Source organism: Alligator sinensis, unplaced genomic scaffold, assembly GCF_000455745.1.
Source record: "Alligator sinensis unplaced genomic scaffold, ASM45574v1 scaffold588_1, whole genome shotgun sequence".
Lineage (NCBI taxonomy): Eukaryota > Metazoa > Chordata > Crocodylia > Alligatoridae > Alligator > Alligator sinensis.
In genome coordinates, this window is record NW_005842244.1 from 1333457 (window position 1) to 1350766 (window position 17310).

Sequence of the window (17310 nt, forward strand, 5' to 3'; positions counted from 1 at the left end):
TCGGTTGGTGACTCAGCTTTCCCAAAGTCTGGGTGGGACTGAAAAGAACTAAGTGGTTGGTAAAAGAAGAGGTTCTGTTCTGAAGTTGACAAACGCAACCAGAGGAGACGGTGCAAGAGGCAGTAGCTCTTGCAGTTTCAGGAGGCCTGTATGTCCTTTTGTTACTGAGGTCTGTAACTTATTTTCCTTGAAGGTACCCAGCTGCTTTTGGATGCCCAAACTGCAGCAGTATCTAGGAAAGCTTTTTTTCCCCATCTTCATGCTAGGTACATCTGGGGAATATAACACATAAAATCCCATCTAGTTACAACACTATATCCTTTCCTTTTAGGTAGGAACATGCAGAGCTCCAAGTCAATCATGCCACTGGATGACCACTTTGTGGTCCTTTGGACCCTAGCATTTACACATCACAGCTATCACATGGCTCACCTAATACAAGGGAATTTTACACCCATCTTCCACAGGCTGTACCTCTTATACACTTCGGCATATAGTTAAAAATACTGGTTTTGGTTTGGGGCATGAGAACTGGTAACCTAAGAACTTGCCTCTCTCCTCTTACAAGGCAAGCAGACATTTTGGTGTTGGCACATGTTCAGTTACTTTTCTGTAATACAGAGGCATGATACACTATGTACACGTAATATTCACCCACTGGGTGATGTGTGCCTGTCAAGGTACATATATACATTTGTACACACACACACACACACACACTCCATCTTGTTTAATTTCTCAGGTTGGTACATTTCTGTGAAATGCAACCAAAAATAACATGGGACTCTATCCTGAGGTTGCTACAGATGTACTAAAACCAAAGAGCAGAAAGAGTGCATTCTACTGGGCTGGAGAACAAAGAAGTGGAGATACCATGGAAAGAGAACTTTGCATTCTAATGTGCACCATTGATGGGATATCTGCAACCTGGGAAAGGTGAGGAGAATCTGTTGGCCAAGGCCTTGCATATGGATCCATGCAGAGCGTGAATCTACATGAACCGAAGCAACAGAGGAGGGAAGCGGAGTCCAGAAAATTAAGGATGCCAGCCCTTCCTTCCATCCGGGCTGCAACGACTCCATTTCCCAGCTCCTCCAGAGCTTCTCTAGGGCAGTATTTCTCAACCTGTGGGTCAAGACCCAAAAAGTGGGTTGCAAGAATACATGAAAGAGTCATGAACAAACTTTAAAAATGGATCAACAAACTTTAAAAATGGATTCTCCTTTAAAGGAAAAAACGCGGGAAATCGTGGCTTTTCCCTTAGAGCTTGGCAGAGTTTCAGCCTGCAAGGAACTGCTTGGGGGCCTCCCATGCCCCATACACACTCCCCCTTGTCTCACACACTGGGGGGCAAGGGGCAGCTGGTCAGGAGTGAGGGGCACTGGGTCAGGACTGGCTATCGATGTTTACAAATGGTCTTGGTACAAAAAAGGTTGAGAACTGCTGCTCTAGGGCACTGTTTGCTTTCCAAGGGTTAGGTCCAGTCTTTTTGCCAGGCCCCCAGAGCAGTCCTAAGGGAGAGCAGAAGCCTGTGGGTTGCAAATGGAAAACGTGCACAGCAAAGCTAAGACACAGGTCCTGAGCCTTCTAGCTCCAACCAAACCAGGAGAAGGAATGTTAAAAGGAATGGGCAAAACAAGCGAAGGGGATCATTCCAACCAGTTACACACACACTAACTTTATCTGCCAAGCATCACAAACAGAGCTGTGATGATTGAGTATGCAAGATGTACAAAATGACTATTATAAAAGCAGCACACCAATACTACAGTACCTGGCAGGTTTGTGGCTTCTAAAAGCACAGCACATGTGGAAAAACAAAGTGATGGATTAGGACAGGAAAGGAAAGCAAGCTCTGAGAACTCCAGAATGCTTTCATGGAATAAAGGAAGTATGGCATGAGATATATATGCTACCTGTGGATAAAGTTAATGGACCTTTTCTCTAAATTACAAGTCACTACAGGGTTCTAAGAAGATTTGTTTTTAGTCTTCTTAGGTCTCATTCTGAAATGCAGAGAAAGCAATGGAAAGTGTTATATGAGATGCTGTGTCAAACAGCCGTAAATCTATCCCATCCAATCAGACTTGTCCCAACTTAGGACCTAATTCTGCTCATACTCGAGCCAGGTGGACTATTGCCACTGGCCTTCAACAGGAAGAGGATCACACCTGATTTCATAAAGCAACCATGTCATTATTAATGTAGAAGGATAAGGTAGAGTTACTTGTCAAGTTTCTCTGTGTTTTGACGCCAGTGTGTCATATCCTTTCTCCATCTCAAATTCTCTTGGCTTCCGAAAGCACTCCCAGATGGACTTCTTTCTGCCAGGCAACATTAAAATAACAATAATAGTAATTTGGTATTAATCTTTTCTGGGTAGTGAGCCAAGAATTGTTTGAAAGCACTGTATGATACAACTCCATAAGGCACAGCATGATCAAACTCCATAAAGCACAAAGCTACAATATTTATCTGGATAAAGTACTTTCTGTAGACCCTGAGACCCTACCTCACAATTTGCAATGTGTTTATCCTCAGAACACTGCTGTGGATCTCATTGCCATTTCACAGTTGGCGAGGTGTGGCACAGAGAGATTAAGGGTCAGATATGTAAAAGTATTATTTAAGTGTCTAACTCCCACTGAAATCAATGATAATTAAATATCTAAATACCTTTAAGAATCTGGGCCGTAGTGACTAGTCCATACTTACACAAGAAGCCTGTAGTGGAGATGGGAGTAGTAAATTGAGCACAGTTCCCTTGAATTTTGCAACCTAATTCAGAAAGTAATTATGTTCCTCTCAACTGAGTGTTAATTCTAAAGTGAGATGACAATCTAATTACCGATAATGTGGACTATTTCACCGCTGATTATTTTAGCAGAAGTATCCATCTACCCTGGGACTAAACAGATTGTGTCCCTGCTTTTTCACACTGACCTTTGCATAAAACATCCTGGGTTATGTTATGTCTGCAAGATTAGGCTAGGAATCCCCTGCTACAGTGGTGCAGGAATGAGACATATCTGTACAGGCACAGTTAGATAACAGGTTAAGTGCCAGTAGAAGGTGCGTACAAACATGTAGCTTAGTTTTACTGGGTTTTGTAGGATCAATGATAGTTGTCGTGCACATTCTCTGTGCAGCTCTTTACATGGAACTTTCAACTGTGATGGGTGTTACGAGTTATGAAATAGGGTGTTTTAGGCAGAAGACCAGAAGCCATAATCAAGCTTACTTACCTAGCTGCCCTCTGCTCCTTCTAACCATTTCTTGCCTGGCTCCTATACTTCCCAGAATAGCTTCTTCCAGTTTGGCTCTCATGTCCTTCGACTTCTTAAATGTCAAACTGTTCATTCTTTCAAACACTTTCTTGCCCTGCAAATTTCAAACCATATATTGAGGGAAGAGACCACAGAAGGATTAACAAGTTGAAATCTTGTCCACAAAGTGCTGCAGGAGAAACTCCTCTACAGGGCCCAATGGGCTGCTACACCTCCTCCCTCTCTCTGGGAAACTCTCCTTGCTCCCAACTTCACCATGGCACTGCTCCCTGTGGTAGCTTCTGGAGTAAAACCCATGGAAACCCAAATGAGTGACAAACAATGGAGGTTCCTCAGGATGTGGTCGGAAGCTAGACACACTTAGCTCTTGGTGAATGAGGATATGTATAGAGGCAGAATACCACAGCACTACCAGGGTCCACAGCGTGATCAAGGTTGTATGGAAAAGCACCAGGCTCCCCAGGATTTTGAGGGTGGGAAGAAAACACTAAGAAACAGATAGAGGATGAAAGGGGTGTGCAGTGAGAAGCAGAACTTTGGAGTGTGGAAGGGAAGAGGATACTTTAACTGGGTGGTTGGGGGCTTGTCCAAGTCCCATTACATGCCTTTTAGGGAGCTTTAAAGGAACTGAGCAGTAGCTACATACCTTGTACTCAAAGCAGGAAACACAGAGATAAAGCAAATCCAGCAAGCGATTGAGCTGCAGCACAGAGAGGTCTGTGAACCATTTCTGCAGGACACTCTCATCAGCATTCTTCAGGACCCACAAGAGACAGATCAAGAGGCTCCGGCTCGACTCTGCTGAGAAGGTGGAATGCTGCCGGCCAGTCTGAACAGACAGGAGCAGTCACGTTAGCCACACTGACTGATGCCCAGCACACTTCAATGGGTCATTAAAAGTACTTGTTTCAAGTAACCATCCTGGGTTAATTCATCATCATCATCAGCCAGATGCAAGCAGGATGGCATATTTTCTTAAATCAGGGCTGTCTAACTGGCAGGGCCTGTGCTGCATGCAACCTGTGAGGGGTTAAGTTACAGGCCTTGGGCTCCTATTCACCTGCCACTCTCCCCATTGCTCTGCTTGAATCTCTCGATTCCCCCTTCCTCTTCTGGCTTATAAATCTTGTCCCCATCTTAAGGGACGAGGTGTGGGGAAGCACCGCAGCATGGCATGGGGAGCTGAGGGCGAGGCCAAGGCCATGGGGGTGCATGGGGCAGTGGCGGAGGCACACGTGCATGTGGGCTATGGGCTGGTGGCCCATGGCTCTGCTGGTGCAGCCCCTGCAATGTTCAGTTTGCACTGGTGTGGCCCACGGCTGCTTAGAAGTTGGATAGCCCTGGCTTAAATTACAGTCAATAAATTATTGAATATTTTCTATTTCTCCTGACTAATATAACAGAATGACAGGACCCAAATAATACAAATGGCAGTGAAATTGTACTGCAATGTATATGTGGTTAAATTCATTATGTAATGAGTGCCCTCCTGTAAATCCCTACTCAAGTCCCACATCCACCTTGGCACCTTCAATAAACTTCAGGTTGGTTACTGAATGCCCAAACATTAAGAACATTATCATAATAGGAAAAAATCTTGGCTGCGTAACAAGATTTTCACCATTACTGGTGTTTTCACCTTAACCTCCATACCATGCTCTCCTGCTGGCTAGTTGGGTATGGACAGAAGTAACTTTTAAAACATTTCCAAAGGGTAGCATTTCAGCCACAGGGTAGGGGCTGAGGTGGTGTGGGTACTAAGGCATGTGGTTAACAGTCCAGAGCTTACAAGTTCAAGGCCACAGCAGAAATGCTTGTAGTGTGGCTGTGTCAGATTCCACCAAATCTGCAAATTCTGCTAAATACCATGTCATACAAAGACATGAAAAAGGAAAGGAAAGTCATAGGGCACATATACAGCCCCTGTGGCACTCCTGGCTGGAACACTTAAGAAGTGCCGCAGCTGCAGCTCTCCAGCAAGGCTGCTACAGAAGGCTACAGCAATCTGTGGCTCTGCTCCCCTTTCCCCCAGCAGAGAGGGGAGAAGACAGTAGAGGTAAGCAGGGATCTGGTAGTGATGGAGGTTGGGGGTGGCTCTACCACTCCCTTCCTCTCCTACTCTTTGTCCACCCTGCTTTCCCTCCTGCCCTTGTGGAGGGTGGACAAGAAAAAGCAGAGCACTGTGGGATTCTGGAAGACCCATGTGCACCCAGTGCACAAACAACAAGAAGAGATACTAGTTTGGAGCACTGTAGCTGCTTTTGGAACATTCCAACAAGCATGTCCATTTGTCCAGCTGGCCTTTTAAAATGTCTCATAAGGCATTTGAAATATTTTAATTGTTGCATGTGTCCATGCTCGTTAATCCCTACCCCTTTTTTTCTTGCTCCTCACAGGAAGGACAATCTTTCACTTTGGGCGCACACAGCACCCAGCAAAACAGGACCCCAACTCAAATGGCATCTCTAGCTTCCAGATATAAGGGAAATACTGTGCAATGCAGTGGTCCAGCCCAAGATCCATGCGCCACTAAAACGACATGTTTGCCTTAAACAGAACTGGGGCTTTACACAGGGTTGACTTTCACCCACAGGGAACACAAGACCAGGAGGACATTTTTACTGTGTTTTTTTCTGATTTCTGATACTGCTGAACACCTGGCTAAAGCTGACCATTCTGTTAGAATATTCAAGACAGGAATGACCTAGTGCAAACATTATCTACTTCCCAACTTCTCACCCCACCTCCCTCCACAACTATATAGCATGCACAGATGTATGTTGACATCAGCCCCAGCTGCTCAGTGACCACCACTTAAGGGCGTGCACACATATTTTCCTGTTTATACAACCCAAGAGGGAACAGTTTTGTACCGAGGATGTAAGTAGAAAACTGCTGGGCCGAGTAAGCTGGGGGATGGTTGTCCCTGCGATGGCCATAGCCACTGTCTGACTTATCATGCTTCCACCCTCGCTTTCGTAATCGTCCACAGCAACACAGCTTGGCCTTCCTCGCTGGTTGTGAGTCTCTACCAAGAAACATGCACATCCAAGTTAATTACCACATTCCAAGGTGATTTCCCTCTCCCCTCACCTCGCTGCCTAGGAGGGGTATAGAAAAATTGTATCAGTGTGGTTCAGCAAGCAGTACAGGCTAGACAGATTCAAACAAATATACATGACATCAAAGCTCAATTTTCAAAAGGAACCTGGGCAACTTAAATGCTCAGGCACTTTTTGATTCAGTTACCCCAAGCCTTAGGTTGTGACTTTACCATATCATCCAATTTACAAGGCCTCATTGATCAAGGAAGGGTGCTAAATCCCATGCTATTCTAAATTTAGCTTCCTTGCCCTGGTATGAAATAGTTAAAATTATTCTAAGAAACATCTTTACAGAACTTCTGAAAAAGCAAACATGGTCAGGTAATGTTTAAAAAAGTGGGGGATTAATTTTGTTTTGGTGGTGTTGGTCCTTTAACAGCGTCACATGTCTGTCTGAATGGATGTAAGCAGATCTTGGTGACATCTAGGGAATCCAAATAGGCATCAAAAGATTTACAAATCTAAACAAAAATACATGGGCCTACAACATTTGTGCATAGACAAATACTGAATTCACAAAGGTAAAGGTAAGCTCATATACATAATTAGTTAACCTATTTGTGGAAAGAATGGACAACTGCAGTTTTGATACATGGAAATTCAGAGCCTATATTTTGCAGACACAATTTAGGAATCAAATTTGAAAGTATGGCCTGAAATATTGTATCTTGAAAATTGCAACACCCTCACCTCCCATCACCAGCACCACCACCCACAGTCTGGTTGTTCACTCCAAGAGGAATGTGTTAAAAAGCTGGGAGTAACTCAACATGCCCATAAAGCACAGTTCAAAAATACCTGTAAAATCATATAGCTGAGGCACGGTTTCCATGATCACGCCAATCAGAGGTAGATAGAGCATGGCCACCCGGGCCTTTACCTGTGGGTCAGAGTACCGTGGATCCGAATCGTGACTAGACAGTAAATTGTGTACCATATTGATGACCTTCTTATGCAATCCAAACAAACTGTTAAAAGAGAGTTGGGTCACAGGGATTAGTTAATATCATTAAAGCAAACAATACTTTGTAACTAAACAGCTTTAAAAAATGCCTGGTTTTTATTTTTAACTTGACACACACATGTCATCACTCAGTATTTCTCAATCTGTTTGGTTTGGAAACTTGTCTGTATGACTTGCATGGTTCATTTTTATTTATTTTGTCATCTCTTCCCAAGCCCTCCCTCCTGAGGACACTTGATGCCTGAAAGCTTGTCTAACAGCACTCCCAACTATACAATTGGTCGAATAAAAGATATCACAAAAATCTTTTCCCCTTGTACATTTTCCTGGATGATGATAACACGATAACACAATGATAACAACAGTCCAACTCTACTAAGACTCTACAGACACCTGTACAAGTGCGATCTTGCTATCGCAAGGGAAAGAAACCTGTGGGAGGATGTGTGTGTGTGTGTGTGTGTGTGTGTGTGCACGCGCACGTGAGCATGCATGTGGTGTTAGTTCATATTTAATTCTAACTCCTAACAAGCAGTTCGGGAGAAGTCTGTCTATATACAAGGTTTGAGCACGCCTAAGTCTTCAACTCGAAAAGCTTCTATCCCAGTTCTTTGGTCCTCTATTGAGTCATTCACCAATAATATAAAGATTAGCTGTTGATATCACTGTTACTTTTAACTAGCAAAATGAAAAGGAACAAGAAAAACTAAGGCAACAACATCTTCTGGCTGTCTTTACCCACCCTGAAGCCAAGATATTCTTTCATTTTGCAAGTCCACTTTTATCATGCCCACATCTTGACAAATGTGTATTTTTGTCTTTATTTGGACCTCAGGAGAATTCTGCTCTAACAGTAATTGTTGGCCTGAGTATTCAGTAACATATGTGGCCTCAGGGCAGAGGTAGAAATGGACAACCCCCCAAGAAAGCTTCTGAGGTGGAGCCTTGGGTACTCTCTAAAGCAACTGCCTGCCTCTCTAGACAATAAAATTGGTACATCATTTGATCCACTGCATTACGCAGGAAATACACACACATGGAATGCCATGCCTTTGCATAGCACAGGGAACAGGAGTTGAGCCTGAAATATTACAGTGACTCCTGAAATTCAGGTATCATCCACTCTTCAACTATAACTCAATGGTTAGTGGACCTGGTTACAAAAGGGCCAACATTTGTACATATGCCTTGGACTAAGTTCAGAAAGATTATTGGGACATATTTAGCAATGTTACACCTTTTAACTAGTGGCCCTTGCTGCAGCTCCAAAAGCAAAAGTTAAAGCTCAACTCCAGAGGTGGATGGAAAGTTTTCCCCAGGCAATCCAGCTGTAAACAAGTACCTGATCATTCAAGCTGAGGAGTCAAAGGTGGCTGGACATGAGGGCAACCACAGTTCACCCTTGTGGGCTACTGGCTATTGAAAGTGGTGGGCCTTAGCCATTCTATCACTCCCAAAGGGAACCCAAGCTCTTGGAGGATTTCAACCTCTTTTTGACCCCTTTCCAAAGCACTTTAACTATCTTGTAGAACTGATTGCACTGAACAGCATTGTAACTGGCTCCCTCAACTAACTCATGCCTGTAATGTGTCACTGAGACCTAAACAAGAAAGGAAACCTTTACATAGCTGGAATGGTATCAAATGTGGTTGAAGAAGTCCTTTGTTATAATTTTAAAATAACTGATTTATGTCTGGTTAGTATCATAGAAAACGAGGGTTGGAAGGGACATCAGGTCATCTAGTCCAACCCCCTGCTCGAAGTAGTACCATCACCAGCTAGATCATCCCAGTTAAGGCTTTGTCTAGCCCAGTCTCAAAAACCTCCAAAGATGGAGATTTCACAATCTCTCTGAGTAATCTCTTCCAGTTCTTTACTATCCTCCTAGTGAGAAAGTTTTTCCTAATATCTAAGCTAAACTTCCGTTGCTGCAACTTGAGACCATTGCTCCTTGTTCTGTCATCTGTCACCACTGAGAACAGTCCAGCTCCATCCTCTTTGAAATTACCTTTCAGGTAGTTGAAGGATGTTATTAAATCCCCTTTCAGTCTTCTCTTCTCCAGACTACTTCCCTCAGCCTTTCCTCATAAGCCCAGTTCCCTCAACCTCTCCTCATAAGTCATGTACCCCAGCCCTTAAACCATTTTTGCTGCCCTCCACTGGACTCTCTCCAATTTGTCCACATCCTTTTCTGTAGTGGGGGCCCAAAACTGAACACAGTACTCCAGATGTGGCCTCACCAGTGCTGAACAGAGAGGGATAATCACTTGCCTTGATCTGCTGGTAATGCTTCTACTAATGTAGTCCAGTATGCTCTTGGCTCATATTTAGCTTATTTTCCACTGTAACTCCCAAATCCTTTTTTGCAGAGCTGCTGATTAACCAGTCGGTCCCCAGTCTATACCGGTGCATGGGATTGTTCCGTCTTACGTGCACAACTTTGCCCTTGTCCTTATTGACCCTCATGAGATTTCTTTTGGTTCAATCCTCCAATGTGTCACAGTCTCTCTGAATTCGAGCCCTACCTCTCCAATGTATCTACTACTCCCCCTAGCTTGGTATTATCTGCAAAATTGCCAGGGTGCACTCCATTCCATCTTCCAGATTGTTGATGAAAATATTGAACAAAACCAGTCCCAGGACCAACCCCTGGGGCGCTCCACTTGATACCAGTTGCCAGCTAGACATCGAGTCATTGATTACTACTCTCTGACCCCAACGATTCAGCCAGGTTTCTATCCACTTTACAGTCCATTCATTCAACCCATACTTCCTAAAGCTTGCTTATAAGAATGTTGTCGGAGACCCTATGAAAAGTCTTGCCTAAGTCAAGGTATATCATATCCACTGCTCTTTCTGCATCCACAGCGCCAGTCATGTAATCATGGAAGGCAATCAGATTGGTCAGGCATGACTTGCCTTTGGTGAATCCAAGCTGACTGTTCTGAATCACCTTCTCTTCCTCTGAGTGCTTAGAAATGGATTCCTTGAGGATCTGCTCCATGATTTTTCCAGGGTCTGAGGTGAAGCTGCCTGTAGTTCCCCAGATCTTCCTTCTTTCCTTTCTTAAAGATGGGCACTATATTTGCCCATTTCCAATCATCCGGGACCTCTCCCAATCACCACAAGTTTTCAAAGATAATGGCCAGTGCTCTGCCATCACATCGGCCAATTCCCTCAGCACCAGCAAGCGCATCGTGTCCAGCCCTATGGATTTGTACATATTCAGCTTTTCTAAATAGTTCTAAATGGTTCCCTAACCTGTTATTTTGCCTCTGTTGGCTGTTCATCTCCTCCCCAAACTGTGCTGCCAGGTGCAGCAGTCTGGAAGCTGACCTTGCCTGTGAAGACTGAAGTGAACAAGGCATTGGGTACTTCAGCCTCTTCCCCATCAGCTGTCACTACATTGCCTCACCCATTTAGTAAGAGACTCACACTTCCCCTGATTTTGTTTCTGTTGCTGACATACTTATAGAGGTCTTTCTTGTTACCCTTCACTTCCCTTGCTAGCTGCAACTCCAATTGCATTAGCAGCAGGTAGTTAAGGAAAAAACTGGTATGGAGGTCACAACACTGCCCAGATGATATAACCCAATGAAACAAATTTCAGTGCAATTTTAACCTTGAGTGTTTTCCCCCCCTCTTTTCTATATTTACTATAAAAGTGGAGAAGGTAGTACTTCTGGGCTGTATCAAGAGCAAATAAGTTTTGTGTGTCCTGCATTAAACAGACCTTTTTTCCCACAATGCTGTCTCTGCTGTTTCACCCCTAGTCACCCCTCTGCAGTGCTGCACAGTTCTATAGTGTGCTTTTCACAAAAGGGACAAGCCTCCCAAACACTAAGGGCTGGATGGATATCTCTTCATTTGTGTTTTTGCTCCACAATGCTGCATAAGCCAATGGGGCTACTCAGATTTTACCATGGCTTTTAAGAGATAAGTAGCATCACTGTGACACTTGAGAAGCAAGTTACCCTGGTTTTATTCCCCCAAGACCTGCTTTTGATTTAATTTTTGGTTGGATTTGATTTACTCTTTGTCATCTCTCCCTAAACCCTCCCTCCAATCCACTGGTTTGTTTCACCCATCTGTGAAGTCTCGTTTTTTGGATCATAAATGTTCTGGAGGAATGCTAGTTCATTACTGTATGTTGTATAGTACTGTACACAGCACAGAGATGCCAACCTTACTGTGTCCTGTAAATATTAACAGTAACAATACACTTCCAAGGTCTTTTCTACAACTGAATTGACATTATTTAATGAAAATGGGAGTACAAAACTGGGTGTGCATCCTGAGCCACTGAATTGAGTCCCATAGGTCTGCAGGAAACCATTCGTCCAAATGGGTCCACAATAACATCCACCCTGAGCCCTTCTGCATGGCCACAAAACATCCAGTATGTTCCCAGTCATTGCCATGTCTCTTCTGCTCTCATCCTGAGATGCACTATAGGCTGCGATACAATGCACCCCAAGATGAGAACAGAAGAAACACAGTAATGGCTGGGAACACATTTAGGAACAAGTGTAGGATGTACCAGATTGGATGCGGTTGCTGAAATAGAGCTGTGAGCACAGACTTGTCCCTGCACTGATAAGCTGCTCATGGGTGCTGTGAATTGGCGTACACTGCCAAGAGAGTAATGCTAATTTATATGACCTGAAGATCTGGCCCCTTGAGGTAGACTGATTTTCTCCTCACTGGGTGCATTTACATGAGATGTTGTGTCACTGTAGCAAGGAGCTAGGGCGACATAGCTCATCACTACAGCAATGTAACGCTGGTGGGCATTAACCGTGACACTGCCGCTACTGTTCAGTACCAATGAGCATTTCTAATAAAGAGCCACACTGATTTCCACACTGGTTTCCCATTCCAGTTGCAGCCACTTTGGCTGATTCCAGAGACTTGCTACTTGGATGAGAGTCTCATATGTATATTGCTAGAAAGCAGCCAGCTCACGTGGATTGACTGTGGAAAGCTTCAATAGCTAATCCCAAATTAATTAAATAAATCCTTTTGCAAGGAAGCAGGGATGTTATTGGACCATGCAGGCCCCCAAAAGGAAGATCATGTTCATACATCTGTTTCTAGGGCCACTGGCAAATGTGCAGTTAAAGGCACAATGGGATCTGATGTATGATTCCCACAATTGTACTTCCTGCCATGCTACACATGCTAGGCAGGAGGTGTGATTGTAGGATCAAGATGCCATGATGCCTTATTGCTGGAGAAGAGGGTGCCTGGGACCCTGATCATGGTTTCCCCCTGCACCAGTAAGTAGCAAGCTCCTACGGCTAGGATCTATCAACTGATCCGGGCAGCTCCAGGGGTGTATCATCAGCTGGTTGCCCCAGCCTGACCCCACTTTCAATTAATGCTGTGACTGGAACCAGCCCCAAAGTTGCTGCACATATTTTGGGTAATAACTTTGTCGCTTATTCCTCGTTTTATCACACCATTCAGTGCATTCGTGTGTGGCCAGGTAATTATGATTAAATGTCAACTGGTTAATCATGTCTTAAGTGTAACACGTGCTAAGGGCCTCTAGGATGCAAACATAATCAGCAAAGGATACATATCTATTTTGAATCCTCCCATTACCTAGGTGGTGTTCTTCTTAGACCTTTCAAACGCATACAATTTTTTGCCAGTTGACTTTCCACACAGCCAAAAGCTACATGAGACTGTGTGGGTGTTTGCACTGGAAAGGCTCCTGAATGATGCTCCTGGAAACCAACCCAGGTATTATCTGCAGTGCCATGTCAGGGTGCACGTTACAACACTGCTCAAATACACCCAAGTGAACTGAAGTAGGTTTTTGAAGCAGCATTAAAAATATACACCGAATTCAAAGAGCTGGCAAGACCAAGCCAGCATAAAAAACCTCCCAGTGGAAAACAAAGTAGAAAGGATTTTTTACCATTTCATGTGGATATATTCCCTCCTCTTGTATGGTGTAAAGTGCGAGTGAGGTATGTTGCACACAGGTATATAGAACTGGTGTTTGGAAGGGCCCCAGTGAGGGGGAAAGTCATCTTTACACTTTTTTGCCATCTTTCAATATCCCCTCGACCTAAGCAGTCATCAGAAAGGTAAGTATGGAAACATTCATTCTACATAATACAAATTGCTTTCCATGACATGATAGAGGAGGAAGGAAGCAACAACAGCACAGCCACAGAAGGAAAGAGCTGAGACTGAGTCATCCATACTCCTATGGACAACAGCAATAGAATATATGTTATGAATTACTGAAGAGAGATCAAAACCCCCTATGGAAATGTAGGGAACATTGCTCAAAGGACAGTCCCAAGGACTGTACCTGAAATGGCATTAAGAAACTGTGTGAACTAAGACCAGCAGAGAAGCCACTGGATACAGTCAAACTGGCCTGAAAAGTTCTTTCATGGGGCAGAGCAGCTGGACAAAAGCAGGGGATAGTGGTTAGGTGCATGGGTCATGCTTACTGCTGAGAACACTGAAGGCCCTGTATCCTTGGGTGGAAGAGAGAGCGCAGGTGCCAAGCTACATAGAAAAAGTACAAGGAGAACAAGACCAGCCTCAGTTACAGAAAGAAACCGATTTCTGCTTAATAGGTTGGACACAGTTATATCTTAGCTTAGATTTCTGCAGGTGTTGTGAATGGGTGTAGTTCTGCTGTGGTTTTTAACACCTACTTCAAAGTAAAGATTCATTCTCGTTTCTAAACCAGACATTCTAGGAGGAAATATCCTCAGCCTATGCTGTCACCTCCTCTTTCAGCAGACTGACCCATGAACTTGATATCTCTGGGTGAAGGGGGACCAATATCTGTTCATCTGAGTCGATGTTGCTAACACTGTAACATATACCTCAGCTAAGAATGAACACAGCAGAACTTCAGACTATGGATGACTTATGTAAGTCCTCTCCTATTCCAAGCATTTTCACATGGTAAATATGGTCCTAAGTGATGAAAGCAGTGGAGTGGGCATCAGGATTACTACACAGTATTTCCAGCTCTGCCAATTATTTGTTGCATAAGTTTGGCAAAGCCACTTAAAAGCTCTATTTTCATGACTTTACTTATCTATTAACTATATAAGTCCATTTACAAGGGAACTGCAAGGCTTGGATGGCTGGCTGGCTGGAGCCCACTAGGCTAGCTTGGTGAAAGCACATGAGTTTCTCAGCCAATGTCACACAAGGGAGTGATGTGGCCAGCATTACACCTGCCTGTCTTTGACTCTCTGGGCTGTATTACCAGGCACCCATTTAGAGCTGGGTTGACTGGAGAGAAGCTTTGGCAGGAAGCCAGAACACGTCTTAAACTCATGTCTTCAGAGCTGTGGTATGATACCGTAACTACTCTGGCAACACATCTCTCCCCAGCAAAGCTGAATGTATGTAACAGGAAGATCCTCATATTACATGTGCTACCAACCCAAGCCCAGCGTTATCAGATATTTTCTTTTGAGAATTACTTTCTTGCTACTGCTGTGAGAAGCTACATGCCTCCACTGCTCAAGAACAGGGTATGTAGTCAACTGAGAAGCACTGTTAAAGGGTTCCAATGGATATCTCATCTTCCACTTCTCAGTTAAGAAAAAGTGATTTTAACTAAGCATGGAAAATCACAGGGTAAAGAGGCAGAAATGTGGGGTAGGGGTAGGAAAGAAAGAAGAAGATTCTCAGGTTTCTTTGACTATTTCTTCACAGTGAACAATTCAGCCAGCTCTGACTGCAGCCTGGATCCATCTTTTGCTTAGAATCATAGTAACCTCTTGGGAAAAAGTTAAAAACTCACCCATCAGCATCAGGATCCAAAATGACAGCCAACTCTGTTAACACAAGGCCTGCCAAGTAATGCTGCTGGCGGAAAGGCACAGACAGTTCAAACATATTTGCAATCTTCTGGTCTTGGACATTTGTAGAGAATCCAGAACTCTATCAAAAAAATTCAAGCTTTAGAACTTGTATAATGAGGCCACAGAAAGTTACAGCTTATGAAATACAGTAGCACCACCGTCCAGAAGTCAAGGTGATCTCCTGCAAACACCTGTTCCCTCTTTTTTTTTTAAATCCAGACAGGTCCACTTACAGTATATGCGACTTCATTAACTCAATCAATTAAGAGCAGATATATTTCGGGGGGGGGGGGGGGGGGGGGGGGGTGCTGCCTCTTAGAACTAGTTAACATAGGGCATATCTACATGTGCAATTAATGTGCACAATACACTCTGGAGCTTATTGCTCCAGAGTTTTTTGCTCCCAGGTGTGCTGTTTGAACGTGTGGGGGGTGGTCAGCCTGCCAGCCTGGGTTGGCTGCTCTGACTGTGTCCCATGTGCTGTGGAGAGGCTGGCTGAAGCACAAGGCTGCTTCAGCATGGGGGCTGCCTGCTGGCTAGCCCCTCACTGAAACACTCTGTGCTCCAGCCCGCCACAGCAACGTCTACATATGCTCTGCTGTGCATGAAAAAACTCCACAGCCCAGCAGTACTTGTATTTAACTAGTATGTATCTTAAATGGAAGGAAAGAAGAAACAAGTCCAACAAGTACTGTATTTAACAAGTACTACCCTGCTGCAGAATTTATTAGTTTCATGCATCCTAATAGGGATGCACATGCAGATGCCAAGACATTTACTGCACAGTTAATTAGTCAACTGTGCAGTAAACATCTCGTGTAGACATACCCACTGGGACTCTTAGGAAAATAAATTTTAGAGCAAATAAGTTAAACTGCATTACATTTTGGCATGGATAGTCTCACTGAGAATTAAAATGGCCTGAACTCAGTATCAGCTTACATCTCTTTGGAGCTAACCAATCCACTTTAAAGTTACACCTTCAGTTAACTGAGATTATCTTTCCCATGTAAATGAACCTTAGCTAAGTGCAAGCAATACATATGAAAACACCTTTCTACTGAGCAAAAGTAGAGCAAAAGGAGTGCTACCGAACAAAGCAAGTGGCTTATGTAGTAAAGTCTCATTTCCTGTTTTCCTCATTCCCTGTATTCCTGTTGCACAGGGTGGGCCAAGAAATTAATATGTGGATCGCAGAAGACTGTCAGAAAACTAAATAAAAAACTCTTCTTTGTCTGAAGGCAAAAGGAATGCTTTCACATCACTGTTAAAATGTAGGGTTTCAGAAACATGCTTTAAGCGTTCATGTGTTTTGGGATGGGGGTGATCTCTGAGGATCCAATCCTATGAGTCACTGTTATACTTCTAATGTGGATTTTTATATAATAGTGACAAAGGTACTGCACTCAGTTCCTCCAAGACATTCCTACACCTCCTGCCCGACTCTGGGACTAAGGCACAAGTCCCTCCCCCATGCAACCCCCCTCCCCTGGCACATTTTGGGCAATGGAAGCCAGAATGACTTCTATTTGTGCTCTTAGGGGTCTTGTCTTTCTTGGTGTAAGAATAACTTTGAAATAAGGGATCAAACAGCTGTTAACAAGAAAGGAATCTAAAATAGGTGCATGTGGAAGAACCTGCTCTCAGATTTACTCCTACGGTCAACACTCATTTTGCATGTTTCACTTGGTCTACCTGAGAAGTTGCTGAAGACACCGATGGTGATGGAGAAGCAGGTGGGGTAAGTAAGCTGCAGGGTAAGTTCAGGGTAACGTAGTGCTCATGGCTGCAGATAATGCGGAGGAAGTCCAGCCTCAAGGACGCCAGGTTACTTGGATTTGGTAAGGAATAAAGCTTTGAAGATACCTTGCAGGTATAACACAAGAGTATAGTTATGTAGCAGGAACAACCAGATTAAAGCACACTGCTTTTTCTGTCAATGAATAACACTAACATCCACACCACTGCAGTTTTGGCATGAGGGAGCGGTACATTTCCCATACAAGGCAGACATCAGTATTTATATCAGTACAAGGTATCCCAACTTTATACAAGCCCACTGCTACATGTCAGGTACTGCACACATGATTTTCATCTCCTAA

General features: G+C 43.8%; 1 protein-coding gene across 13 annotated transcripts in view; it reads right to left on the reverse strand.

The window, feature by feature from the left end:
* DOCK7 (dedicator of cytokinesis 7) overlaps positions 1 to 17310 on the reverse strand; it is a 158611-nt gene that overhangs the window by 30182 nt on the left and 111119 nt on the right. For 6 of the 13 annotated variants that reach the window (XM_025208684.1, XM_025208681.1, XM_025208680.1 and 3 more), the window contains 8 exons: positions 16904 to 17074; positions 15148 to 15287; positions 7190 to 7359; positions 6161 to 6315; positions 3934 to 4116; positions 3246 to 3381; positions 2228 to 2324; positions 1775 to 1792 (listed from right to left, as the gene is read on the reverse strand). In XM_025208684.1, coding sequence (XP_025064469.1) covers positions 1775 to 1792; positions 2228 to 2324; positions 3246 to 3381; positions 3934 to 4116; positions 6161 to 6315; positions 7190 to 7359; positions 15148 to 15287; positions 16904 to 17074 — 1070 coding nt within the window. Of the gene's footprint in view, positions 1 to 1774; positions 1793 to 2227; positions 2325 to 3245; positions 3775 to 3933; positions 4117 to 6160; positions 6316 to 7189; positions 7360 to 15147; positions 15288 to 16903; positions 17075 to 17310 lie in introns of those variants that run through there. The other 7 variants (XM_025208687.1, XM_025208686.1, XM_025208683.1 and 4 more) reach the window with 2 other exon arrangements.